General features: G+C 48.1%; 1 protein-coding gene across 1 annotated transcript in view; it reads right to left on the bottom strand.

Moving 5' to 3' along the window:
* Npffr1 (neuropeptide FF receptor 1) overlaps window positions 1-25,990 on the bottom strand; it is a 31,649-nt gene extending 5,659 nt beyond the window's left edge. Inside the window, exons 1-2 of the mRNA XM_021175044.2 lie at window positions 25,942-25,990; window positions 6,357-6,671 (exon numbers count right to left, since the gene is read on the bottom strand). Of these exons, the coding sequence (XP_021030703.1) occupies window positions 6,357-6,671; window positions 25,942-25,948 (322 nt within the window). The 5' untranslated portion in view covers window positions 25,949-25,990. The remainder of the gene's footprint in view (window positions 1-6,356; window positions 6,672-25,941) is intronic.
* Window positions 25,991-27,899: the final 1,909 nt, after the last annotated feature.

The following is a 27,899-nucleotide window of genomic DNA, read 5'->3' as shown; positions in this document are numbered from 1 at the left end:
TACATACATGCATGCATGCATGCGTGCGTAAGCATACATACACAAAATAAAATAAAAAAGAGAGCCGGTCGTGGTGGTGCACGCCTTTAATCCCAGCACCTGGGAAGCAGAGGCAGGTGGATTTCTGAGTTCGAGGCCAGCCTGGTCTACAAAGTGAGTTCCAGGACAGCCAAGGCTACACAGAGAGACCCTGTCTCAAAAAAAAAAAAAAATCAAAAAGAGACCAAGGGGTTGGAGGGATGGCTCAGTGGTTAAGAGCACTTGTTGTTCCTGCAGAGGACTGGGGTTCAATTCTCAGCACCCACAACAGCGGCTCACAACCACCTGTAATAAGTCCAGGACTATGGGATTTGATTCTGACCTTCACAAGCACCTACACATGTATGGTGAACATATAAACACTCAAACACACCACGCGCACATGCGCGCGCACGTGCACACACACACACACACACACACGAGTGAGTAAGTTAATAAGGTTTTTTATATTTTATTTTATGTGTATGAGTGTTTGCCTGCATGTGTGCACTCTATGCATGCCTGGAGCCCTGGGGGCTGGAGGGGACTTGAGAACCTCTGCAACTGAGTTCACTGATGGTGTGGGCCATCGTGTGGGGTCTAGGAACCAAACATGGGTCCTCTGCAAGAGCAGCACATGCTCTTAACCACTGAGCCATCTCTCCAGCCTCAAAAAAAATATGTATGTATGTATATATATGTGTGTGTGTATATATATATATATATATATATATATATATATATATATATACATACATACATATGGCTGAGAATGTAGTTTAATGATAAAGTATGGTTGAAGTCTAATTCTAATCCCTAGCACTGGGGTTCGAAAAGAAGGAAGGAAACAATTAAAATTAGCTAGAGACCCTAGGTCTGACGTTGGGTGAGACAAGTGGTTCTAGTCAGAATCCAGAACACCAGAAAGATTGAGTCTAAACTCCCCAAAGCAACTTTCCGCAAGTACCAAACTCCTAAATATCGAAACCCTAAAAACCAAAGCGGAAAGCTTCAAATTCCGCGGAAGGCTCTAGGGAAGGAGTATCAGTGTGCCCCAGGCTGTCCCAGGATACCTTCATCCACGTCAGGAAGGCAGAGCACCTGGGAACCTGGAAAGACATTGTTTTGGTTGCGACAGTAAGGATATCTTCAGGAGAGACTGTGAGCCTGAGTGGGTAAGACGAGGAAGACCTACCACACAGAACATGCATGAGAGTGAAGCATAGGGCATGGGCCTGTAATTACCATAATCCAGAGGTGGAGGAGTTCAAGTTCACCCTAGACTACACCAAGGCGGTCAAGGTCAGCTCCTGCCACAAGCCTAAACTCAATCCAAGACCCACATAGCAGAAGAAGAGAATCTATGCTGCATAGCGCTATAAGCTGTCCTCTGACTTCTACATGTGTGTTAAGCTACATGCATTCCCATGCCTCACAAAGTAACAGATACACACACACATACAGAGAGAGCAAGAATAAAATGTCATTTTAAAACCTGAAAATAAGGGGAGCTAGATAGGTGGCTCAGTGGTTAAGAGCACTGGCTACTCACCCAGAGGTCTGGAATTCAAGTCCCAGCACCCACATGGTGGCTCACAACCATCTGTAATGGGATCTCATGCCCTCTTCTGGCATGCAGGTGTACGTGCAGATACAGCACTGGTACATACAAATAAATAAACCGTTAAAAATTAAAGATAAGAGAAACAAAATGGAGTGGCTGCTGGAAAATCGAGGAAGATCTGCCTCTCACTGTTTACTGCACTCCAAGACAGTCAGCAGATGGTTGATGATAGCGGGGCTTGCCAGCCCTTAGGTATGACCTCTGTGTGGCTGCTTACAATATAACCCTGAAGTACCACTTTTTCATATTTTCATATGTTGAAACTTTTTGCTTTTTTTAAAGTTTTACTTCTCACTATTTTACATTATCAACCTTTTTAAAAAGATCTATATTTAGTTATGAGTGTTTTGCCTGCATGTATGTGTACCAAGTATATGTAGTACCTGCAATGGCCAGAAGAGGGAGCTAGAAACCGTTAACAGGTTGTGATCCATGGGTGCAATTGAACACATCACCATGTGGGGATTGAACATGGCTCCTCTGCAAGGGAATCTTAATTCTTAACTGCTAAGCCATCTCCATCTCTCCAGACCTAGCCAGCCCGCTTTCCTTCCTCTTTTTTTATTTTTATTTTTTTGCCCCACCCCCAAAGTAAGATTTTCTTAATGCTGGATATTTGACTTTCACACCATTTTGGATACTGGCAACATAAACTATACACGGACTTTCAGAGAGTTCTGATTTATGTATCTTCTTTTGTAAACCTGGCTCCAAGAGTGTGTGCACTGTTGCCACACTGACCTTATCTGTGTCTGCAAAATAAATAAATAAATAAATAAATAAATAAATAAATAAATAAAATTTAGTGATGTCTTTTTGATGTCTGCATTTACGGGAAACAAAATTTCTCAAAAATCTTCCCCCGGGGCCACTGTCTATAACTCTATATAGAAGTGGCCTATCAAAGGTTTTGGTGGAGCCCACCAAACGTCTTAAGAGTCAGAGGAGCCAGAACACAGCTGCCACCCCAGGGCTCAGAAGGCAGAGTTGTGAGAAGAATCACACATGCCAGGCTAGCCTGGTTGCATAGCAAATTCCAGACTTGCTTGAACCACAGGGTAACATCTGACAGTCACTCTAGTCCCCAGAAGATTTGAGTTTTCTGCCAGTGTGGTGGTTTGAATAAGAACGACCCCCCCAGAGCTGGGCAGTGGTGGAGCATGCCTTTAATCCCAGCACTTGGGAGGCAGAAGCAGGCAGATTTCTGAGTTTGAGGTCAGCTTGGTCTACAAAGTGAGTTCCAGGGACTGGAGAGAAGGCTCAGCGATCAAGGGCACTGACTGCTCTTCCTGAGGTCCTGAGTTCAATTCCCTGCAACCACACGGTGGCTCACAACCATCTGTAATGGGGATTCAATACCCTCTTCGAGTGTGTCTGAAGACAGCAACAATGTACTCACATACGTGAAATAAATAAATTAATTTAAAAAGAAAAGAGTGACAACCAGGGCTAAACCCTGTCTCGAAACCCCCTCCCCTCAAAAAAAGAATGGCCCCAGAAGCTCATCTATTGGAGTGCTTAGTCACCGGAGCATGGAACCCTAAGAAAGGATTAGAAGGATTAGGAGGCGTGGCTTTGTTGGAGGAAGTGAGTCACTGGGGTGGGCTCTGAAGTTTTAAAAAGCCCATGACAGGCCCAATTCTCCTCTCTCTGCCTATGTCAGGATGCAGCTCTTACTGACCTCTGTGCTGCCTTGCCTTCGGCCACCATGACAATGGACTAACCTCTGAAACTGTAAGCAAAGCCCAATTACATACTTTCTTTCATAAGAGTGGCCTTGGTCACAGTGCCTCTTCAGAGCATGAAAACAATGACCAAGACATCCATGGCAATCCAGGAATCCACAGTTCTAAAGTGGAATGCATACAATTCCCAACCTTCACTTTAGACCCATTATGAACAGAATGCGCTGTTCAGACCTGTGATCGCCTCACACACATATCATTTGAGTACCTGAGTGTTTATGCTTGCAGCAATACAAGCTCCTGTTGCCTACTTTATTGTTAAGGCAGCCTCTGAAGCGGCTGTTCCATGGCTGTTATTGTCATGACCTTGTGATTGATGCTTGTTTTCTGTTTGAGATTCAGTTTCACTGCATAGCCCCAGGCTGGCCTCTTGAGTTCATTCAGAATATCACACCTGGCTCCACCATTCAAGATTTGAGCATTTCGGTTGTGTTTCTTGGAATTATGGTTCAAACTCCTAGAAAATGACATTTAGGGGACACTAGTGAAATTTAAAATAGACCAAAACAAACAAAACCAAAAAGCCAAAAGACCACCCAACCCTGATGAGTTATCAACACACGGAAGCTTTCTCCAGGTATTTACTCTATTGTGATTGCTGGGGAAGGAGAGCAAAGCATATGCCAAGATTCTATGCTAGCTTCGCTATTTTACTTTAAGTCTAAAATTGTTTCAAGGGGCTGGAGAGATGGCTCCGTGGCCAAGAGCTCTTTGTTGATCTTGCAGAGGACCTGTGTTTGGTTCCTAGCATCAGTGACTCAGAACCATCTACAACTCCAGTTTGAGGGGATCTGATGCCCCCCTCAAGTCTCTGCAGGCACCAGAGACGCATGGGGCACACGTGTATACATTAAGCAAAATGCCCATACACATAAAATAAGATAAAAAAAAATTTAAAAATAGCAGAGCAGTGGTGGTCCACGCCTTTAAACCCAGCACTCAGGAGGCAGAGGCAGGCAGATCTCTGAGTTTAAGACTGCAGAGCTAGCTCGAGGTCTATACAGAGAAAACTGTCTCAAAAAAACCAAATAAATAAATATACACAAATACATACACAATAAATATATACACACATACATACATGCATACTAGAATAGGCAAACACTCCCATTTAAAAAGTACCTACCAACAAAGACTCCCTTACAGCCACAGAGTCGTTCTTCTAGGAGGCCACATGACTTTTTAAAAAGAAGATTAACCTTATTTTTAGTGTATTTCTATATGTGTATATCTGCATCTCTGTGTTTAGGTGTGTGCACATGAACACAGGTGCACGTGAAAGTGGTGTTGGAGCTCCTGAACTGGAGCTAGTCATCTGTAAGCTAACCAGCGTGGGAGCTGAGAGCGCCTCTAGGGAGCCGTACACACTCGTAACTACTGGGCCATCTCTCTAACCAGTGAGCCATCTCTCTAACCACTTGGCCATCTCTCTGACCACTGAGCCATCTCTCTAGCCCTTCTCTTTTTTTAAAAAAAATCCCATTTGATGTGTGTGTGTGTGCGAGCGTGTGCACGTGCATGCATGCACAGAGGTCAGAGGACAACTTGCAGGAGTAGGCTTTCTCTTTCTACTTTATGGGGCTCGGGGAAAGAGACTTGGGGACCATCCAGTCACTCACCTGCTCAGCCATCTTGACACCCATCATGTATATCCAAGCATGGAAATGGACTAAAATATGGGCATGTTTCACACTGGAACTATTTTCAACAAACAATAAGCCCCACTGTTTTGGGCACACAGGTGCACAGGTTTGAGGCACACATGCAGCCAGGCAGCGTCCATCAAGATACATAAATATTGCATCACTCCAGGAAGCTTCCACTCGGTCCTTCATTACTGGACCCTCCCTCCATCTCCTGAATCTGTCAATTTGCTATCTCTGGGTACAGAAAATACGATTTGGCCTTCGAAAATGTCACATAAATAATTATACTGTAAATACCCTTTGGAGACTTGTAGGCCAGATCTAGATCTAGACTATCTGCGGGTACTGGAAGAAGGTTACACGGTTTGTATTTGGCATCTCTGCGGGGATCAGAACTCAACAGAGAGTCAAGTCTCCACCAGGCATACAGCCAGAGCCTCTCCATCATCTCACTTTAGGGTCCAGGAACCTGCACACCTCAGGCTTCCCCTCCCTGGGCCTGCGTCATCAGAGCCACTATAAAGAGGGCGCGCAGACCTAGGAGGACCCCCTAGGAACAGCTGAGAACCCTAAGAGCCAGGGGATCTTCCCCCTTAGACCTGTAGGGTCTCCACAGCTTGAGTCTCCAAACTCTGATGTTAAGACAAGACAGGTTTATCATCAGAGATGAGTGTGTGACATTCTGACAACTGTGGGACTTTGCAGGTGATGGTCTACTTCCATTTAAAGACCTTTTACCCAGTCCCACTCAGCGGTCAGCCAGTCCCTACTCCCGAGTCTTCCAGCCAATGGGAGCTCAAGACCTGCAGGACAAGAGCGTCTTCTATGGGAGGATGGATGGCAGGAGTGGATTTCCAGGTCTTCGTGCAGAAGAAAGTTGCCCACCTCCTACTCCTCCCCTGTCTAATTCTGTCCATGGGAACTCTCTCCAAGGGTGTGGCCAAAGGAGATACAAATAGACACAGGGGTATGAGCACACTGGCCCTGACACTGACAAGGTAAATAATTACAGACCAGCCCCTTAACTGCTCTGAGCTTGGTTCCTCATCCGTAAAATGAGGCTAAATAACAAAGCATGCTTGGTTGGCTTATTCTAGGGATTAATTAAGATAACTTACAAATCATACATCATGCCTGGCATTGATTAGCCCATTAGGTTGGTTATTCTTATTCACCTCTCGGTCAGAGTTTGAGACAACGGCCCCTTGGCTGTGAGGCTTGGTGATCTCTGTCTTGCTGGCTTCCGCGTCAGTCTTTAGTTGGAAAGTGGAAGCGAAGCGAAGGGTGAGGAGGGCCTTCCTGCTGCCCCTTGGTCATACTCACCGGTGATAAGGTTGTCCACGAGGGTTGTGGGCATGCAGAAGATGCCCACCAGCAGGTCGCTGACGGCCAGGTTGAGGATGAACATGTTGGTGACAGTGCGCATGTGCCGGTTCTTGAGCACAATGAAGCAGACCAGGGTGTTGCCCACCATGCAGAGGAGGAAGATGAGCGCGTAGGCTGCGATGAACAGGGCGGCCACCGGAGAGGAGTGCTGGTAGTAGGAGGAGAAGGTGAGGCTGGCCACCGGGGCGGTTTCAGCATCACTCTCGTTCGGACTCAGGGGCCAGCTGCCGTTGGGAGGCTGGGAGGGTTCCGCTGGAGTGAAGGGAGCACAAGAGTCAGGACCAAAGCGAAGAAGAGTTAACGGGCTTTTCACCACTAAAAAGCCAACCCTTGGATGGGGATGCAGCTCAGAGTGCTTGCCTAACACGAGTGAGGCTATGGGTTGATCCCCAGTACCACATAAAGCAGTATCATGGTACATGCCTTTAACCCAAGCACTTTCGAGGTGGAGTCAAAGGATCAGCAGTTCAAGGACACTCTCATCTACTTAGAGAGTTTGAGGCCAACCTCAGCCAATTGACACTTGCAAAGAAAAGAAAGGAAGGGTTTCAGTTTCTTTGTGTCTCATGTATCATACTGTCTTAGTTAGGGTTTTACCGCTGTGAACAGATATACCATGACCAAGGCAAATCTTATCAAGGACAACATTTAATTGGGTCTGGCTGACAGGTTCAGAGGTTCACTCCATTATCATCAAGGTGGGAACATGACAGCATCCAGGCAGGCATGGTGCAGGCAGAGCTGAGAGCTCTGCATCTTCATCTGAAGGCTGCTAGGAAAAGACTGGCTTCCAGGGAGCTAGGATGAGGCTCTTAAGCTCACACCCACAGTGACACACCTACTCCAACAAGATCACACCTCCTAATAGTGCTACTTCCTGAGTCAAGCATATACAAACCATCACATATACCCTAAGCCTACTTATTACTGTCCACTGTCCCAAGGACAACTGGGCACACGGTCAAGAATTATATTTTTATTTTTTTTAATTTTTAGATTTTTGAATGTTTTGCCTGCACACGTGTATGTGCATGCTGAGTGTGCTGAGTGCCCATAGAAGTCAGCCTAGAACTAGAGTTATGGATGTTTGTGGGTCACAATGGAGGTGCTAGGAGCCAGATCAGGGTCCTCTGGAAGAACAAGCGTTCTTGACCATTTTAACCACCCTCCGTCCCCTGATCAAGGACTTTGAGTTTGCTCACACCCAACATGCTGGGCCCTCATCCTCCAATCACATTGGCTAGTCTCCATCCACACCTTCTCCCTGTCTTCATTTCATCTTTTGGGTCTCAGAAGACTTCTGGGGTGACAAGGTCTTCCACATCAGGCTGGCCTTGAACTCATCACTTTAGCTAAGGATGACCGTGAACTCTTACCCTCCTGCCTCTACCACCTGAGTGCTGAGATGAAGTGTGTCAACCTGCACACTGTATGTGATAGAACCTGGAGCTTTGTGCATGTTAGGCAAGTACTATACCAACTGAGCTATGTCCTCGGGCCCAAGAGTCTAACTTCTAAAGGACCCCATCCTGCCAGCTTCTGGTTAGACTCAGTCAATGGGAAGCCCTAAATGAGGTGGGAAGCAAGAGAAGAGGCAGTGTTTGCTTCCTGGCTCCCTTCCTGCCTGGACCAGTACTGTTAGCAGACACAGCTCTTGTCCTGTAGAGTGAGTCCTCATTGTGCCTTCAATGTAAACCTCATGTCTAGACACTTTAATTCCCTCAAAGCATGCGTCAAAGGTATTTGGAACTGCGGCTTCTGAGAGTGAGTTAGGGAGCAGGGGAGATGGCTCAGCAACCCCGGTTCAATTCCTAGCATCTACATGGCAGCTCATGACTGTCTGTAATCAAAGATCTGACACACACACACACACACACACAGAGTAAATTATTATAGTTAGATCTATAGGAAGTTACATGGTGGAGCTCCTGTGATATCATTGGTGATTACATAAGAAGAGTCCTGAGCTATTGTGCTTCTCTCTCTCTCTCTCTCTCTCTCTCTCTCTCTCTCTGTGTGTGTGTGTGTGTGTGTGTGTGTGTGTGTGGTGTGTATACACTTAAAGGCCAGAAGAGGGCACCAGATCCCTGGAACAAGAGTTATGGTGAGTTGCTGGCCATGGGTGCTAGGAACTCCATCCTCTTCAAGAACCGTGTCTTAGTTAAGGTTTCTATTGCTGTGAACAGGCACCATGACCAAGGCTACTCTAACAAAGGCAAACATTTAATTGGGGCCGGCCTACAGTTTCAGAAGTTCAGTCCATTATCATCATAGCAACAAGCCTGGCAGCATGCAGACAGACACAGTGCTGCAGAAGAAGCTGAGAGTTCTAGATCTTGATCGTAAGACAAGCAGGAGTGACTGAGTGTTCTGCACTGGGTAGCACTTGCACTAGGAACCCTCAAAGCCCGCCTACACAGTGACACACTTCCTCCAACAAGGCCACGCCTCCTAATGGAACCACTTCCACCACCACAAAGAGCAAGTGCACTCGATGGCCGAGGCCTCTCTCCAGCGCACGTGCTTGTTCTAGTTGGCCACGCGATGCCCTCACCATGTTAGAATGCAGGAAACAGGCCCTGAACAGAAGGGCCATGCTTTTGGACTTCTCAGCTTCCAGAATCATGAGCTACATTTCTATTCTTTATAAATAAACTACTCAATCTTGGATATTTTGTTATAGCAATAGAAAAATGAAGCAAGGGGCTGGCGAGATGGCTCAGTGGGTAAGAGCACTGACTGCTCTCCCAGAGGTCCTGAGTTCAAGTCCCAGCAACCACATGGTGGCTCACAACCACCCATAATGAGATCTGATGACCTCTCCTGGTGTGTCTGAAGTCAGCTACAGTGTACTTATGTATAATAATAAATAAATCTTTGGGCCTGAGCCAGCGGGGCTGACTGGAGTGAGCAGAGGTCCTAAAATTCAATTCCCAACAACCACATGAAGGGCACTGCTACAGTGTACTCACATACATTAAATAAATAAGTTTTAAAGAAAGAGAGAAAGAAAAGAAGAGAAAAGAAAAACAAAGCAAGACACTCGTTGCCCATGCTTCTAGGACTTCCAAGCAACAACAGCAACCTATTCTTTCTCTTTGCACCTGGCCCCCCGCTGGGTTTACCTGCCCTGCAGTAAGTATCTATGGAGGCACCCTGTCCACATGTTTCTCATTAGCAGCAGGCTGAGTGTGTGTTTCCCTAGTCCTCTTTCGGCGGGAGCAGTCCAGTGTCCAATCATAACTCTTCTGGGAAGTCATTAGCTGTGGTGAGTCATGGTGTTGTCTCAAAAGTTCCCCTCATGTCTTCCTCTGGGGCTGGATGGGGCCCATTCTGGAGGATCAAGTGGCCCTGGGGAGTCTTTCTGTGGAGCCCAGCACTCAGCCACTGGCTATGAGCGAGGCGCAGTGCACGCACGCACGCACGCACGCACGCACACACGCACGGGCTGGAGATAGACACCTGGGGGCAGCAGGCTACTGCACTGGCAGCATCAAGGGCTGCAGGAGCCAGTGGGGGCCGTAGGAGGGTGTGGCGGGATGAGGGGTCTACTGATGGAGAAGGAGCTAAGAGAGGATGGTACTCCCCCACACGCAGGCCTTTCAAGAGCTCCAACAGCATTCAAACACCTTTAATAGAATATATATATATGTATATATATGTATATATATACATATATATATCCAGGCACGTACAAGAGAGATTATTTTGGTGAACACATGCAGAAATATAAAGTTTAATGAACCATGAGAAATGGAATGGTAAAAAGGACTCCCACGGGAAGTCTGTCCACCTGCAGCATCCATTGACTTTCCTCCTCAGTTGCTCTGAAGCGAGTGTCAGCCGACATTTCTTTTCACTGAAAAATAGTTTTGCATCTTTTTTTTAAAAATAGCCTTCTACTTTTCTTTTTTTAAACTCATGGTCCAGGAGCTAGAGATGGAGCTCAGCTGATAGGAAGCTTGACTTAACATCCACAAAGCCACAGGCTCCAACCCCAGCACCATGCAAGCCAAGGGCTAGGGTACACCCATACCCCTAGAACTCCAGAGTCAGAAGGATGAGAGGTTTAAGGTCATTCTTGGTGACATACTAAGTTTGAGGCCAACCTGAACTACATGAGACCTTTCCACCAAGCCCAACCAGGTCATCGAGATGTCTCAGCAGGTAAGATGCCTTCTACCAAGCCTGATGACTGAGTTTGATCCCTGGGACCTACGTGGTAGGAGGAGAGACCCTACTCCCACACAGACTGCCCTCTGATCTTCACTCATATCCTATCACATCTCCACACACATATACATCACACACACACACACACACACAAGTGCACGTTTAAATAAAGAAAACCCACTCCCTCCCACCTCACTCGCTGCCACTCCCCTTCTCTTCCCCACCTCCCAAGCCCGGCAACTTGTCTATCTTGAGGACGACACGGCTCGTCTGTGGGGTTGAATGTTGCAGGCTGGATGTTGCAGGCTGCTCTCTTGTGGTACCATTTCCGAAGCTCCACACTCTGTGCTCTGCAGTTCTTGGAATCTGCCCTTAAAGCTAAAGGTGTCATCTGAGAGTGTCTGGGTTGCCTGGTGGTCTCACTTGATCGAGTCTCTCACTCTTTTCTCTCTTCTTCTTCTTCTTCTTCTTCTTCTTCTTCTTCTTCTTCTTCTTCTTCTTCTTCTTCTTCTTCTTCTTCTTCTTCTTCTTCTTCCCCCTCCCCCTTCTCCTCTCCCTCTCTCTTTTCTTTCAAAGCTTCCTTGGCTGTCTTAGAATTCGCTCTGTAGATCAGGCTGGCCTCAAACTCAGAGATCTGCCTGCCCCTGCTTCCCGAGTACTGGGACTAAAGGAGTGTAACACATCTTCCCAGCTTGATCTCTCTCTTTTAAAGTGTCTCATATCATCCACAATGACCACCACTCACTATATAGCTGAGACTGACCTTGAACTCTCTCTCTTTCTCTCTCTAAGATTTGTTATTTTTATTTTACATGTATGAGTATTTAGACTGTATTTATGTCTGTGTACCATGTGCATACGTCCCTCCCCCCCACCCAGGGGTGTCACAGGTGGCTGTGAGCTGCCATGTGGGTGCTGGGAATCTCATTCAAGCCCTTTGCAAGAGCAGTAAGTGCTCTTAACCACTGAGTCATTCATCCCTGTAGTCCTTGGCCTCGAACTCTCCATCTTCCTGACCCGACCTTCCACGTCTAGGCTCTCCTTAACCCAGTCTTGAGCCCACAGCAGACTCTGACCACTGCTGGCCTCTCCATTTTCCCTTTGCACACTAAGCTCAGACCACTTGCACACCCTCTCCTGCACTTTCCAGACCCAGGGACTTTGCCCTTCCCCTCCTTTTTCTCTAAACTCTAATGTCTTCCTAGGGAAGCTGAAGCTGATGACGGTATTTTAAAGTAGGAGCCCCCACCATGCCTCTCATTAGGTCTTGTCTGTGTTCTTCACTCTGCCAATGATTTATTTAGAGGTTTACTGTCCTTTTCCCTTAAGAGTGCTTAAGAGGGGCCTTGGAGAGATGACTCTGTCACATGGCAGCTCACAACTGTCTGTTACTTCAGTTCCAGGGGATCTGACAGTCTTACACAGATGGATACAGGCAAAATACCAATGCACATAAAAAAAAAAGTGCTTAAGAGCCTGGCAGTGGTGGCATAAGCCCACTGCTCAGGAGGCAGAGGCAGGTGGATATGAGTTCAAAGCCAGTCTGGTCTACAGAGTAAGGTCTTGGACACCAGGGCTACCCAGAGAAACCCTGTCTCAAAAAAAACAAGCAAAAAGCTCTCTCCTGGACTTGAGGGCTCTTTCTTCCCTGTCTTACTGGTTGCAGTGTTCCTGGTATCTCGACAGGGTCTCGTTATGGTAAATAGCTCAATAGACAACCAACAATAATGGAGCAGAAACATAGGTAGAGGAAGTTGCCGGATGCCTTTCAGGCTGGATCTTAACCTGCTGCCCCCACTTCCTTTGCTCGGCTGTCAATCACCCAAAGTCTGCCCATGAAAAGTGTGTGGATGACCTTGCTCATCTCTGATGTCTAAACACCTGGGCATCCATCCCGAGACTTAACCCAGCTCCCAGCCCTGCATACTCCCTGAGGAAAACTTCCCTCTTCCTGTCAGTTTCCCCTGACCTGGAGCCTTCACACTTCCAGCAGCCTGAGTTCCATGCCAGCAACCAGAATCTCATTAACACCCTTCGCTTGACCTTTCTGGGATCTGCCAGCTGCCCTTAGGATTATATCCTGTGAACTTTGCATCTGCTGAGCCCAATTACATTCCCTGATTGGATGGGGATCCCAGAGGCTTCAGGATATAATGAAGGCTGCCTCTAGGGTACCCTGATGAGCTTAAGGCCATACCTGCAGCAGCAAAAGTCAAGCTAGAGTGGTCAGAGTACAGTGTCTCTCTTGAGTGTGGCTTTTAGCTACCTAGTTACCAGCATCAGCATCAAATGGAACTCCTCAGAGAGTCTCAGGTCTTATCCCTGACCCAGAGAGCTAGGAACCCTTGGGGTTAGGGGGAGGAAAAGGAATCAACACTCGGTTTTTAAATTTTATTTATTTATTTAATCTCAAGAAAAGATTTGGTTTTATGTGTAAGAGTGTTCAGCCTGGATGTATTTATGGACGCCATGTTTGTGGCTGGTGCCTGAGGAAGCTGGGAGAGGTTGCCAGGCCTGCTGGAGCTGGAGTTACAGATGGTGGTGACCCATAGAGTGGGTGTTGGAAACTGGAACCAGGGTCCTCTGCAAGAATATAAAGTGCTTGTAACTACTGAGCCATCTGTCCAGTTTTTATATCTGGTGTGTTGTGTGTTGTGTGGTGTGTGTGTGTGTGTGTGTGTGTGTGTGTGTGTGTGCGCTTGCGTGCACATATGTACATATGAGTTTGAGGCCAGAGGCAATGTCAAATGTCTTCATTAGCTGTTGTCTGCTTACAGCAAACCTTACCAGCTTGGCTAGACTGCCTAACCAGCAAGCCCCTTGTCTTTGGCTCCCCAGCAGAGACGCATGCCACAGCCCTCAGCTTTTTGATGCGGGTTCTGGAGGCAGGGTCAGACTCTGGCCCCCCTCATGCTTGCAGCAAGCACTTTACCCGTTGAGCCATCTCTCCAACTCAGATTTTTATTGGCTTCCCTGCAGTGCTGGGGATTGAACCAAGGACCTCACACTTGCTAGGCAAGTGCTCCTTCTCTAGCTCTCAGCCATCTATTTATATATTTTTTAAAGATGTATTTATTCATTTTATGTATATGAGTACACTGTTGCTCTCTTCAGACACACCAGAAGAGGGCAATGGATCTCATTACAGATGGTTGTGAGCCACCATGTGGTTGCTGGGATTTGAACTCAGGACCTGGAAGAGCAGTCAGTGCTCTTAACGGCTGAGCCATCTCTCCAGCCCCTGTTTTAAACTTTAAAGTATTAGATAAGGTGTGATTTGGTGGTAGAGTACTTGCCTATCATTCACAAAGTTCAAGGTTCAATCTCCATAAGAAACAAACAAAAGAGCCAAGAGTTGGTAGCGCACCCCTTTAATCCCAGCACTTGGGAGGCAGAGGCAGGCAGATTTCTGAGTCCCAGGCCAGCCTTGTCTACAAAGCGAGTTCCAGGACAGCCAGGGCTATACAGAGAAACCCTGTCTTGAAAACCGAAAAACAAACAAACAATGAAATTATTTCCTGGCTGTGGCCCAGGGTTGATTATATCACTTCTGGGAACCAGAGACTCCTCTTACTACAATGGACAGAGGTCAAGTTCTCATGGATGAAGGCTACTTCTGATGGTAGCCTAGCTGCAGCAATTTGGAGAATACTGGATCATCATATATACAAATGAAGGAGCCCAGCGGAGATCAAGTCTAGGTGTGCCCTGGAGTTCACAGCCTTCTTCCCACCGACAGGATCGTTGGCGCCACCTCCTGGTTTGTCCCGGTAACACATAATAGTTCCGCCCCAGATCCCTCCAATACAACCTTTAAGAGCTTATTGGTGAACCCCGACCTTGGAACCCCTGAAGAACACCACATTAGGGACTGCCAGTGGCACAGAGCACCATACGGGACAGATGGCTAATAGCCACACGAAACAAAAAGTTCAAACTCATTGGCAATGTGGGAGATGCCCTTTAAAAAAAAGAACTCAGGAGCCGGGCGTGGGGGCGCACGCCTTTAATCCCAGCACTCGGGAGGCAGAGGCAGGCAGATTTCTGAGTTCGAGGCCANCCTGGTCTACAAAGTGAGCTCCAGGACAGCCAGGGATATACAGAGAAACCTTGTCTCGAAAAAAAAAAAAACAAACAAAAAAGAACTCAGTGTAACCTTTTCGTCAGATTGGCAGATTGTGGTGCTCCGGGAGTCTGGAGTGCCAGGGAGTCTGGAGTGCAGCTGCGCACAGCAGGGGCGGCGCACCAGCCAGGGAGTCTTTAGACAGAGGCAAAACTGGTCAGCGCCTACTTGAGTGTCTGGTTCCCAGACCAGCCACTCTTCTTCAGGGGTTTTATCAAGATGTTTAAAAGGAGGTCTGATGGCGTGGGGGAAAATACTGACCCTGACCTCTGCTGTAATAATCACAAAACAGCATAAACACGCACTCTTTATCTCTATTCCATATAAAATGTGCTTATGCAAATTGGCCATGATTTCTTATTTGAACGACAGTCTTCGTCCATGGAATGTGTGTGTGTGTGTGGTATTTCCTCGGGTGACTTTGTTGTTGTTTCTTTCATTCCAACTTTTGATTTTGACTTTCTGATCTCAGGGAAATGGCAGCATGCAATAAAACCCTGACGTTGCCGGTGGCTTTGAGGCACACACCGCGATCGCCCCGATTTTAAGGAGATATTCCTTCTACCCGCTGTGGGTCAGGATCTGGAGGTGGCATTTGCGAATGCTCTCTTTTAAAGCTCCTCTGATGAGTTCCTTGTGATTTCAGAGCTACTGACTTGTGTTATCTTTCCTCTCGCGTGCTAAACTTTTGTGAGGCTTAATGGGCGGGAATCACCAAAGCCTTTGATGTATTTTGATGCTTTTTCTTTTCAGAGGCTTTTAAGGGCTTTCCCTTGATCTGGCGTGAAATGCTTCCTGTCCAGAAGGAAATTATGACTCTTGAATGTGTTGGTTCCTCTCTCAACAGAGCACACACTTTCAGGGGCACAGTGAGCACAAGTGGGTGGGGACCACGCTGTATCCAGGAGGAGCCAGCCCTTGCCCCGGCATGCAGCATTGGAGCGACTGCCAGTCAGAAGTGTGCACCCATCCCTAACCAAATGCCAGCCAGTGGGAGTTCTCTTGCTTTGGATCTGACTGTGGGTCCTAGTAACCCAGCTTTGCCGTCCACCCCAATGACTGCCCAACCCCCTTCCTATAAGTTTCCAATTGGCACCAGCGTTAGTTGGCACCAGCATCTGTTGCTTGTATCCTCAGCATCTTGGCTAATATAAGGGGACTCAGGTGGGGCATCCTGGGCCTCTGGGGGGGGGGGGCTTCAGAGTCCAAGTTCAGTACCCCTAAGATAGGGGCAGGCAGAGAGAGCATAGTAAGGTTTTGTGGTCTCCCTCTCCAAACCCCACTGCCTCTCAACAGGTCATCCACTCTTCCATGGGGACAGCACTATTCCAAAAAGGCAGAGGTACTGACTAAGGAGCTGAGAACGTGGCCTGGAAGCTGGTAGCCCCGGATGGTCATTCATCCATTGTAAAAGGAATGGGGGACAGCAACCTGGTTTGAAAAGGAGGCTTGGGGCTATAACTTACAGCTGACTAAACAATGCTGGATGCATTTACCGTGTATGTGTGTGTGTGTGTGTGTGTATGTGTGTGTGTGTGTGCGCGCGCGCGCTTCCAGAAGTCAGAAGTTCCATAGCTTGCAGGTGTCAGTTCTCTCCGTCCATCTGGTCGGTTTGGGGAAATCAAACTCAGGTCATTAGGCCTCGGAGCAAAGACTTTTACCAGCTGAGCCACCTCACAGGCTATACTGAGTAGATTTATATCAACCTGACCCAAGTTATCTGAAGAAAATGCCTCCAGATAATTAGATCCAGTTTTGTTTGTTTGTTTGTTTGTTTTTGGTTTTTCAAGACAGGGTTTCTCTGTATAGCCCTGGCTGTCCTGGAACTCACTTTGTAGACCAGGCTGGCCTCGAACTCTGAAATCCACCTGCCTCTGCCTCCCAAGTGCTGGGATTAAAGGTGTGCGCCACCACGCCCGGCTTAGATCCAGTTTTAAGGCAATTTGTTAATTAGTGATTGATGGCAGAGGGCTCAGCCCATTGTAAGTGGTTCCATCCCTGGGTCGGTGGTCCTGAGTTCTATAAAAAAAAAAAGGCAGGCTGAGCAAGCCACGGGAAGCAAGCCTGTAAGCAGCACACTGCCATGGCCTCTGCATCAGCTCCTGTTTTGTCACAGCAATAGAGACCCTAACTAAATCACCAGCTGAGGGTTGCTTTTGTGAAGTTTGAAGTAGCCACGCTAGCCTTGAACTCCCTATGTGGTCAAGAATGACCCTGAATTTCTAATCCTGCTGCCTCCACCTGCGCAGTTTATGGGGCTGAGGCTGACCCAGGGCTTTAAGGATGCTAAGCAGGCTATCTTCTGATTGGATTACACCCCCAGGCTTGCTTCTTTTTGTTTTGTTTTTGTTTAAGACAAGGTCTCCCTATGGAACTCTGGCTGGCCTGGAACTACCTGTGTAGATCAGGCAGGCCTCAAGTTCACAGAGAGATCTGCCTGCTTCTTGAACACTGGGATGGAAGTCATACTATATCGTGGCTTGCTTCCTGATGGCATTTGCTGCCTACCAGGAAGCACAGAGGGCCACAGTGATGGCTGCTTCACTTGGAATTGTTCCTGAGGAAGTGAGCCTGGACTAAGGCTACTCAGGAGAGCAGTGGGGGTGGGAGTGGGGTACAGGAATCCCACCACTGCTACAGACAGAGCCAAAGCCCACCTTCTCCAGCTCTCTCTCCATTGTAATTTGGGTTCCTTACTTCTGGCCTCTCTAATTCCTGTCCATTTTGGTAAATGGGAGCAAGTGAGCCTTCCAGAATCCTTGGAGCAGAAAAACCTGAGCAACTAACTGGAGTACCAAATAAGCCTCCCCCCCCCCCCTTAATTTTATGCCTGTAACCATTTTGCCTGCCTGTGTATCTGTGCACCATTTCGGTGCCTGGTGCCTAAAGAGGCCAGAAGAGGGCGCCAGGCCACCAACTGTTGTTACAGAAGATAGTAAGCCTAACCGGCCAGTGCTCTTAACCACAGAATCTCCATTTTAACCCCAAACAAGCCTTTTAACCTCCTAAATGCTTGTTGGACCAGGCAGGCCGGTTACAATTAGATCAGTGCCTGGAGTGGTCAGGCCCCACCCCCTTCAACCGACCAAACCCTGCTGAGGATTAAGAAGCACCCATCCCGGTGCAGGGAAACAAGGTAGGGATGGTTTAGCCACACCTGTCCCAAGCCCCGTCCCTAGCTAGGGCAGATGTAACCAGGTATTGTAAATGACCGGTCCTATCTCTGCATTCCCTGCCCAGTCCCAATGCCTTCCAGTCCCAATGGCCTCAAATCGTGCATGTCCCCATAGCAAAGCCGTAGGTCATCCTAGAACATCTGCCCCCTCTAGAGAAGTTATAATAGAAAAGGCTTCCCTTAGTTCCCTGGACCCACAACTTCTCAGAGCCCAGTCCCCATCTAGTGGCTGAAGTGAATAAGGAGCCCACCCCATCTGAAATGGGCTTTGCAGAACTCATCTAGTAGCTCTCTCTTACCTGCTGCTTTCTGACTAATAACACTAGGTGTGCCCCCCCACCCCACCCCCACTTATTTATTTATTTATTTTTACAAGACTAGGGTTTCCTCTGTATAACCCTGGCTGTCCTGGAACTCACTCTGTAAGCCAGGCTGGCCTCGAACTCTGAAATTTGCCTGCCTCTGCCTCCCAAGTGCTGGGATTAAAGGCATGCGCCACCACTGCCTGGTGCCTTGGCTGTCCTTGAACTAGCTCTGTAGACCAGGCTAGCTCTGTAGACCAGGCTGGCCTTGAACTCACAGAGATCTGCCTGCCTCTGATCCTGAGTGCTGGAATTAAAGGCAGGTGCCACCATCATCTGGAAACACTTTCAGTCCTTACTTCTGGGAACTGAATTTCTCTTCTCTCCCATATTAAGCATACTCCCTCAGTCCATTGAAAGGGACTCCACACTTTAGAGAGGTAGGTAGGTGGCTCAGTGGTTAGGCACACTCATGCTCACGGCTCTTCATGAGGGTCTGGGTTTGGTTCCCAGCCACCACGTGTTCATTCACAACCATCTGCAACTCCAGTTCCAGGGAAGCTTCTGGCTTCCGAGGGCACCAGACACACACATGGTGCACATGCATGCAGGTTATTTATTTCTTTGTTTATTTTAAGGTAAGCGAAATCCCGACAGACTTAAAGGGGACAGAGATTGCCATCTTCCATCTTGCTGTAGGTCAGGTTGAACATGCTCTTTAGTTTCCTGTCTAGGCTCTGTGGTGACTGCTGCTTCCAGGCCAGCCTGCTCCATCTCTTAATACCACACTGCTCACCCTCTTCTGCTTCCTAGTGTAACTTCATATAGAAGGTTGTTTCCTGCCTCTATACTGGATACATCTTAGGGGTGGCAGCCATGCCTTATCCAGTTTCAAATGCTACCACCATCTGATGCACAGCTAGAGCAGAGGTGGAGAGTGAAGGTTGGTACCTACTTCTTTTTTTTTTTTTTTTAAGAGGCATTTTTTTATTTATTGTGTATAAATAAACTGTAGCTGTCTTCAGACACACCAGAAGAGGGCATCAGATCTCATTACAGATGGTTGTGAGCCACTATGTGGTTGCTGGGATTTGAACTCAGGACCTCTGGAAGAACAGTCAGTGCTCTTAACCTCTGAGCCCTCTCTCCAGCCCTGATACCTACTTCTAAGAGCAATGAATTTTCCTCTATGCACTGCTTTAGCTGCCCGGCGCGGCACAGACTCTGTGTTCTGTTCTTTTCAGGGTTATTGGCACTTTCCAACAGGGGGAGGGGTGGGCCCATGCTGCCTAGGCTGCCCTTGGTCTTCCTGCATCCACATCCCAAGTGCTGGGATTAGGATGTGCATCACCTTGCCAGTTACTGTATCTGATAGTATCAAACTACCTCTGACCAGGAAAGGAGAATTCTTTTCACCTCACCGGAAAACCAAAGCTCAAAGCTAAGGAAACTTGCTTTCAGAATACACGGTGGCACAGTGATTCTGCCCCCTACTTGACCTCAGGATTCATGGTCCATCAAGTAATCTGGAGACATGTTGTGAGTTTGAGCTTCTGCTCTGGCTCAGCTATTTCCCAGTTCCTTGTCTTCTTTGAAACCATTATGCCACCTGTAAAACCCTTTAGTGCCCAATGAGGGCTCCTTGATTAACCAGGAGAGGGCCTTGACTTCCAATGCCTATGCACGTTTGACATGGTGAATACCAGAAGGATCGTTTAAAATATCACCTGAAGGCAGGAAGATCAGGAATTCAAGTGAGTTTCCGCTACAGAGTGAGTTTTAGGCCAGCTTGGGCTACATGAAACCTTGTTTCCAAACAAACAATAGAAAACCGACCTGAAGAAAGAAGACAAAACCGGCAGAGGCAGACCCAGAGCTACTCTGGTCTCAGCTAAGGAACCATTCTTCTGCAACACTTCCTAACACCCTGTCAGCACCCAGAGCTTCAGTGTCCCTGACCAAAGTGGGTTTCTTCTCTCTAGCTTCTTAGCAGCAGCTTGTTGAGGAAAGATTTCAGTGGAGCAGGAGGGATGGCTAAGCAGTGGGCTGCAGTGTGAGTTCCCGGCACCCACTTTGGGTTGTGGGGTGGGGGCTGGGGCTGCAGCTGCAGGGGAACTGACACCATTTCTTGGCCTGGGGGAAGGTCTGCCCTCATCTGTAGATACACCCCCACTCCACCCCCCACATACGTAATTAATTAATTAATTAATTATTTTTTTGAGACAAGGTTTCTCTGTATAGCCTTACCTGTCCTGGAATTCTGTTTTTAAAAAAAAAAGAAAAAGAAAACAGCAGGGTGTGGTGGTGCATGCCTTTAGTCCCACCAAGGCCGAGGGTTCTACGTGAATTCAAGGCCAGCCTGGTCTACAAAAGGACTTCCAGGACAGCCAGGGGCTACCAAAAAAACAAAAAAAACAAAACAAAACAAAACAAAAAAAAACCTGTCTTTAAAAAAATAGAGACTTTGATAAACTTGAACCCTGGCTGAGGAAGTGACTCAGGACCTTCTTTAGTCTGAGTCTCTGTGCCATTTGCATTTCAAAAGAAGTGCTGCACTCTTGACGCAGTTTCAGTTGCTAATGAGAGCAGAGACTGAACTTGCATCTTTCTGTGTGCATCTTAGAAGAACTGGTAGACACTCACCACGTCCTACTGACCACACACTCAGTTTCCGGTTCCCTCACTCAGCACTGAACAGCTGCTCAGCCAGGACCCCGTAGGCTCTCAGAGCCCGGACCTTTCTTTCTGAGTTGTTTGCTTTGGAGTCAACACACCCGGCAGAAATACATACATTCATATTCATATTCATATTCTCTCTGTGTGTTTGTCTGTCTGTCTGTGTCTCTGCCTCTAAGTGAGTCTCATGTTACCCAGGTTGGTTTCAAACAGCCAATAATGACCTTGAACTTCTGATCTTCCCGCTTTCATTGCTGGGAGTGTGGACTTGTTCCATGAAGCTCAGGGGATTGAACCTAGGGCTTTTTAAATGCTATGCACGCACTCTACCCACGGAGCTACACTCCCAGTCCTACTCTCAGTATCTCAACTCCGACTAGCTGTGAAGGCTGCCAGGAACTTCCAGGGAAAAGCCACCGCTCTGGAGTCTGATTGGGATACAGTCTTTCTTCCAACTTAGCCTTCATCAGGCATGCTCCAGTGGCATTGGGCCGATGCAGGGGGCTCTGCAGATTGTAGCGCCTACCTTCAGGGCTTGAGAGGAAGCGTCTACGGCTCAGAGTCCCCTTCCAGGTCTTAGTTCTGGTTTAGCTACTCGGTTTGAATTCCACCACCTGTGGGTTTGCAAGCTGGATCAGCAGGTAAAGGCCTGTGTGCAGAACTCTGGCAACCTGAGTTATCTCCAGAACCCTTAATCCTAACACTTGGGAACAGAGACAGGCAGATCTCTGTGAGTCCAAGGCTAGCCTGGTCTATAGAGCAAGTTCTAGGATAATGGGGGGAGGGGCACATAGAGAGACCTTGGTGGTGGTGGAGGAGGAGGAGGAGGAGGGGAAAGGAATGGGGAGAAGTCACTGTCACCCCCGAGGCAGCACAAGTGGACAGTGAAAACTGCTTCCACAAAGCTGTCATCTGACCTCCACATACAGCTGGGACATGCACAGTGCTCGCACATGCATGCACACCACACACCACACACACACACACAAATACATTTTAAAAAATTCTCTCAGCCAGGCAGTGGTGGCACACGCCTTTAATCCCAGCACTTGGGAGGCAGAGGCAGGCGGATTTCTGAGTTCGAGGCCAGCCGGGTCTACAGAGTGAGTTCCAGGATAGCCAGGGCTACACAGAGAAACCCTGTCTCCAAAAGAAAAAAAAAAAAAATCTCTCTTTATCCTCCAGCAAGACGTGTCTATTTTGTATGTGTGGTGTGAATGTGTCTGTGGAGGCTAGATTTCAGCTTTGGGTATCTTTATCTACCAATTTTTCTTTTATTTTTGAGACAGAATTTCATTATGTAGCCTTGGCTTATAAAAAAAAAAAAAAAAAAAAAAACTCTGCTTGCTCACATGTACATTTAAGAGGAAATTCAAGGTTTTTGTTCCCCCAAAACATATTGTGCATTTAGTAATCTCTTTAATGGATGTGGCGCTGTCTTACTAACAGGACACTGTTCTTTGTTATTTTCCTGCACTTTGGCTCCTGTGTTTTAACGGAGGCACTACAGATTCCTATCTCCTTTAAGTACTGCATGAGCACAGAGTAAACCATTCGTCCTAGCCTTGCCAATGGATGTGATAGAAAACTGCCCACAGGTTTCTTAAACAGGAAACTTAAGGTTGTTTCCAGGCTTATGGTTAGGGTCAGGGTCAGGGTTATGGTTACAGTTAGAATTATGTTTAGGTTTCCGTTAGGGCAAGCGTATGTAGATCAGGCTAGACTGGAACTCATGGAGCTCTGCCTGCTTCTGTTTCCTGAGTGCTGTGACCGGGCACCACAGCCTGGCTTCCACCTCATTTTTTCAGACAGGTCTCTCACCGAACCTATAGTTTGCCATCAACCCCCGACCCTTATGCCCTCGGGATCTACTTACCCCAGCCTTCCTCCCCTCCCTCCTTCAGGCACCGAGATTACAGATGCCCGCCCCCAGCCTGTTTTTTTATGTGGGTGGTGAGGGACTGAACTCAGGAGCTCAGGCTTGGCCCGGTACTCACTGGGCCGTTTCTCCAGGCCTCAGCTTTAAATCCCGAGTCTGTTGCCTTGTGGCTGTGTGGGCTTGTAGCTACAGATGTGATAAATATGTTCTTCCTTCCCCTTCTCGGGCACCCAGAGATTGCTGTCAAGCTCTAATGACAGCCTTTGCGTCAGCCCTCAAGACCCCTCATCAATCCTGTGCGTTGCGTTTCTTGAGAGTTCACACAAAGGGACTAGAATTCATCTGCTTATCTCCCAGGAACCCAGCCCGAGACAGGAAATTTGATGTGCTTTGCTTTTACATAGGCTCCTAATGAACACCAAATTTACCTTTTTCCTGAAAATTTGTGTTTGTTTTGCTGAGCTGGAGCTCAAACCCGGAGCCTGAGGTGTGCCAAGCAAGTGTCTGCCTGCCCAGTTCCAACGCCAGCTCCAAATGTGTTCTTGTTCCTGTGGCTCTGTTTTTAACTTCTGAAAAGATGGGCACAGCTCCCAGTGCCACAAAAGACAGAGGGAAAGCCTCCTCCAGATGGGGATGCCCTGAGATACGCTCACAGGGATAACGCATTTGATTGCTGTGCACCGAATCCCCTTGGCTTAGCCCTGTATAGTCAATGTCCCATCATCCTGCCTGCACCCAGAGTCTTTCTGCTTTGCTTTCCGAAGCCATAGCAGGAGCAACCCAGAACTTACGAAGTGGAATAGCCTTCAACCAGTAGAGAGGGATGAGCAGCAGTTAAAGCCCCTTCTCCTTTAGCCCAGGCTGGCCTTGAACTTGTTATGTAGCCTCTGCCCTTCAAGTGCTGGGATCATAAGTATTCACTAGCAAGCCCAGTTTATGAGTTGCTGGGTATAGAATAGAACCCAGGCTGTCCTGCACGTTAGGCAAGCACTCTACCAACTGGCCTACACCCCCAGACCTCTTTTGCCTTTTTTCCTTTTTGCTATCTCTCCACATCTCACTTCTGCTTCTCTGAGGCAACGTTGTCTTAGGGGACACTCAGAAACCAGAGAAGCCAAAGGAGATACGTGCTATCAACTCTCCTGGTATACACAGTTCATTCATAGATAGATGATAGATAGATAGATAGATAGATAGATAGATAGATAGATAGATACCCATCAATAAAACTATGTAATGTTGCATGAGGGGATTATTCTGCATCTATTCTAAATCTGTTTTTTAATAGTCATTTAACATATTCATAGTATAAACTCACAAAACATAATCCATCCACCTTGGACAATGAACACATTTCCATGTTAATAAACGCAATCTGAAATGGAGTCTATCTCCCCATGCTGGGGACTGAACTCAGCCTTGCTCTTGTACCGTTTAGCTCCAGACCCCACTCTGACATGCTGTCTTTAATGTCTGTCACTGCAGGTGCACCTTATCTTTGACTTAATTCATTTAGTTTACAGTGTCTGGATGAACACACTACGACTCAGCTCTTTGTAGGAGGACGGAACTGAACGGCTTCCTCTGCCAAGCCTCAAGCTTTGCATTCTTCCGAATGCTCACTCTGCATTCAATAATGTTCTCTGGCATACTAAGAGGCCAGACATTCTATTGAGTAGTTTAGTGGGTTTCAGAAATTATCCTTCCACCCTTTTTGAAAATCAGAACATGTGCCCATCTTCAGGGCTTCCCCCCTCCCTTCTTTTTTTCTTCCATTTGCTGTAATTTCCTCTACAGCAATGATGGTATCTACACTTGTCTGCAGGTCCCTGGGATGCCATATGTCCTGGCTTTGAAGGGTGAGCTCACTGCAGGTGGCTTAACGCTTTCTGTCCACTATACCCCTCTGGGGTTTTGGTCTTCCGTTCAGCTCAGTGTGAAGTAAAATTGTCTGTCCCCTGTGCCAGAGCACCGAATCCTGAGTAGAACCCTTCACAGCGTGCTTTGTTCTCTCTCTCTCTGCTCACTGGGGCTTCAGCACATTGCTAACCTTCATTCTTATAGACCCTACATTCTGGGCTGCGCATTCCTCCCGATCTCTTTGTATGTGTGTGTGTTTTTCAAACCCTAGCTCATTGGAAAGCAGCCAGTGCACCTCACAAGATTTCCTATAAGCCCCCCGCCCCCTTTTAATTTCCGATGGTGACCCCTTGCAATTCCTCACTGGAATCCCAGGGCTTTCAATAGCTCACACTTACTGGTATGAATATATTCAATACATCTAGTCCTGTTTTATCTTCGCAACCCCCCCCTTGCAATGCCCTACTGCGTGTAAGTCCCTCTATTCACCATCTGAATAGCCATCAGCACAGAAAGGCATAGGCATCATCTCAGAGATACTCAGCAAGCCAGTGGACCAGCCTCAGATTTAGTTTCTTAAATGTAACTCCCTTTGTTTATGTGGGCGGAGAGAGGGTCTGGACCCTCACCTGACACAGCTGAAGCCACCAGGCTAAGCCTTTGCTTCTCCTTCCTCACAGCCTCTGAGTTGAGGACCTTTCCTAGACGAATCATGGAGGCCACCTCCTCTGGGATTTCATCCCTCTCCCCAGCCCAGCAAGCCAGCTATAAGTTGGCAACACTTCTCTAAAGCTGGTACCTAAACTATCCTCACCTGGTCACAAAATAGCCTCTGTTTACAGATCGGAGATGGGGTGCACATGCGTGCACATACATGTACCACAGGCGCAAAGGTGGCCCCGAAACTCTTCACACACACACACATATCCTGGACACAGAATCACCCCCACATCACTCTGTCATTATCTCTGTGGACCTCTCTTGGCGTGTGTCTCTCAGTGTTTGTTTCCCTGTTTCTGTCTCTCTGGCACACACGCACATACACAAGTCTTTCCCCCCACTCCCAACCCCATGAACACAGAAGCACCCTCAGATCTATCTCTGACCCTCACTTAGGGTCTTTGCATCTTTTGTGTGTTTGTGTGTGTGTGTGTGTCTGTCTGTCTGTCACACATACACACACACACACACACACACAAACACACAAGTATCAATATCTGTCTCTGGCAGCCAAGGTGGTCAGTGTCTCTTTTCCCTGCCTGTCCCCGCCCCCTCCCTGCTCTTGGGTCTATAGCCCACCCAACCCTGACCCCCCCTACCCTAGTGTCACTTACCCTCCATACTGTCTGCTCCGGGACAACTCTCCAAAGGAGGCAGGCACCTTCCAGCAGATGTGTTGGGTCCAGGAAGGGTCTGGGGTCTGGGTGGGTTACCCTCGTCCCCGCTTCACCGGTCGCTCGCAGGCGGTCAGGGAGCGCTCACTCCCTGGGGTGCGGGGTGCAGCGCCCTCCCAGCGCCGCGGTCCGCCGGACTCTGCTGCCCGCCCCGCGCCTCCTGGACCGGAGGGAAGGAGGGGGCTGGCGCCGCGCCGTCTCCATGGCACCCGGCACACCTGTGCGGCCGAGCGAGGGCGCCCCGTGCACCTCCCCCGCAAACTCTCCCAGGACCCCGCACCCTCCAAAGTGCGGGCGGTGCCAGCCGCAGCCCTGGTGGACACACACCAGCCTCTGTCCCCACTCTTTACGTGGCACGAGCCCAGCCTGCCCCTCACTCGCCCACAATGATAGCCAGGATTTGTCTCTCTGAAGAGACCAAGAAGTCACTGTCGCTACATAGGTGGGACCCCTACAGAGAAGCGGGTGAGCTCTCCCCAGTGAACGCGGACAAGATGTCTGATAGATGATGACCCTGGCTTCTGAATCAAATAGACCAGGCTTGGGCAAGTGTCGCATTTGCACCGAGCCAGAGTTCCTGCCTCTGTAAAGCGGTTCTAAGGGAAGCAAGTGTGTACATTTCTGCCCAGCATGTAGTAGATACTCAATTAATGCCCCTTGCTGGACAAGGGAACACTGCCTTGACGATCCTCAGACCCTGTCACATAGCCAGAAGACAACACTGCGTGCACATCTGCCATTCGAATGAAGATCCCCGGGTTTTGGGCCTGTGAAAAAAAGTCACTGGACCACTTCTTCCTTTTCTCAAGCGCCTAGGTTTTGTTCTCTTTTGTAACTTCGGAAATAGCTAGAAACCAGCACTCTTGAAGTAGAATTCATCCCTCAGTTAGAGTCACATGGGGTTGGTGAGGGGGTGTGTCTTTAAGTACCAGCAATAGACTGGGCGTGGTGGCACATACCTTAACTCAGGCAGAGGCAGGTGGATCTCTGAGTTTAAAGCCAACCTGGTCTACAGAGTGACTTCCAAGACAGCCAAGATTACACAGAGAAACCCTGTCTCGAAAAAATAAAAAACAAGAATTCCAGCATTTGGGAGGCAGAGGCAGATGGATCTCTGACTTAGAGGCCACCTTGGTCTACATAGCAAATGCCAGGCCAGCCGGGGCTAAAAGGTGAAACACCAGTCTCTAAAAAATAACAACAACCAAACAACAAAAGATGTCTTTCACTCACCAGATGAACAACTTTGATCCTCTGAAAGGGTGAATGTCACTGTGATACCGGATCCCCACCCCATCTCCTTGAGGCGTCCTAGCTGATGTAAACCTGACCACCCCTTTATAGCTCTATCCCATCCACTTCTCCATGTCTAATCCTGCCTCTCCCTCCCACCACTAAACAGGCCTCTCATGAGCTCTTTGCCATTTTCCACCTGCCCCTATGCTGTGCCCCTGCCTCATCTTCCTGCTGCCCCTCACCCCATCCACCGCTTTCTGCTCTCAATTCTGCACAGCTCTTCGGCTGGTGGTTCCTAAACTTTCCCCGTACTTTGGAATCATCCAGAAGGCTTTAACAGCCACCTCCTCCCTCCCTCAGATCACACCTAGTCTTATTAAATTGGAAAGTCTCCGGCGGTAGGGAGATTGGAGGTTCATTGAGCTCCCTGGCAAGTCTCACACACAGCAGAATGACAGTGACACTGCTGTCCTGTCTCTCTCTCTCTCTGCCCGTCTTCCTCACAGCTCTGTGATCCACTCCTCCTTTCGTTCTCTCCACAGACTGCTGTAAGAAAATGTCACAGGCTGCACAACTTCACAGTGGAGACATATTTTATAGTGTTCTGGGAGCTGCTAAATCTAAGATAAAGATTTCAGCCGGGTAGTGGTGTTACTCATGGA

The sequence above is a fragment of the Mus caroli genome, chromosome 10, assembly GCF_900094665.2.
Source record: "Mus caroli chromosome 10, CAROLI_EIJ_v1.1, whole genome shotgun sequence".
In the NCBI taxonomy this organism is placed as follows: Eukaryota; Metazoa; Chordata; class Mammalia; order Rodentia; family Muridae; genus Mus; species Mus caroli.
This window is presented reverse-complemented; position numbering and strand designations above follow the sequence as displayed.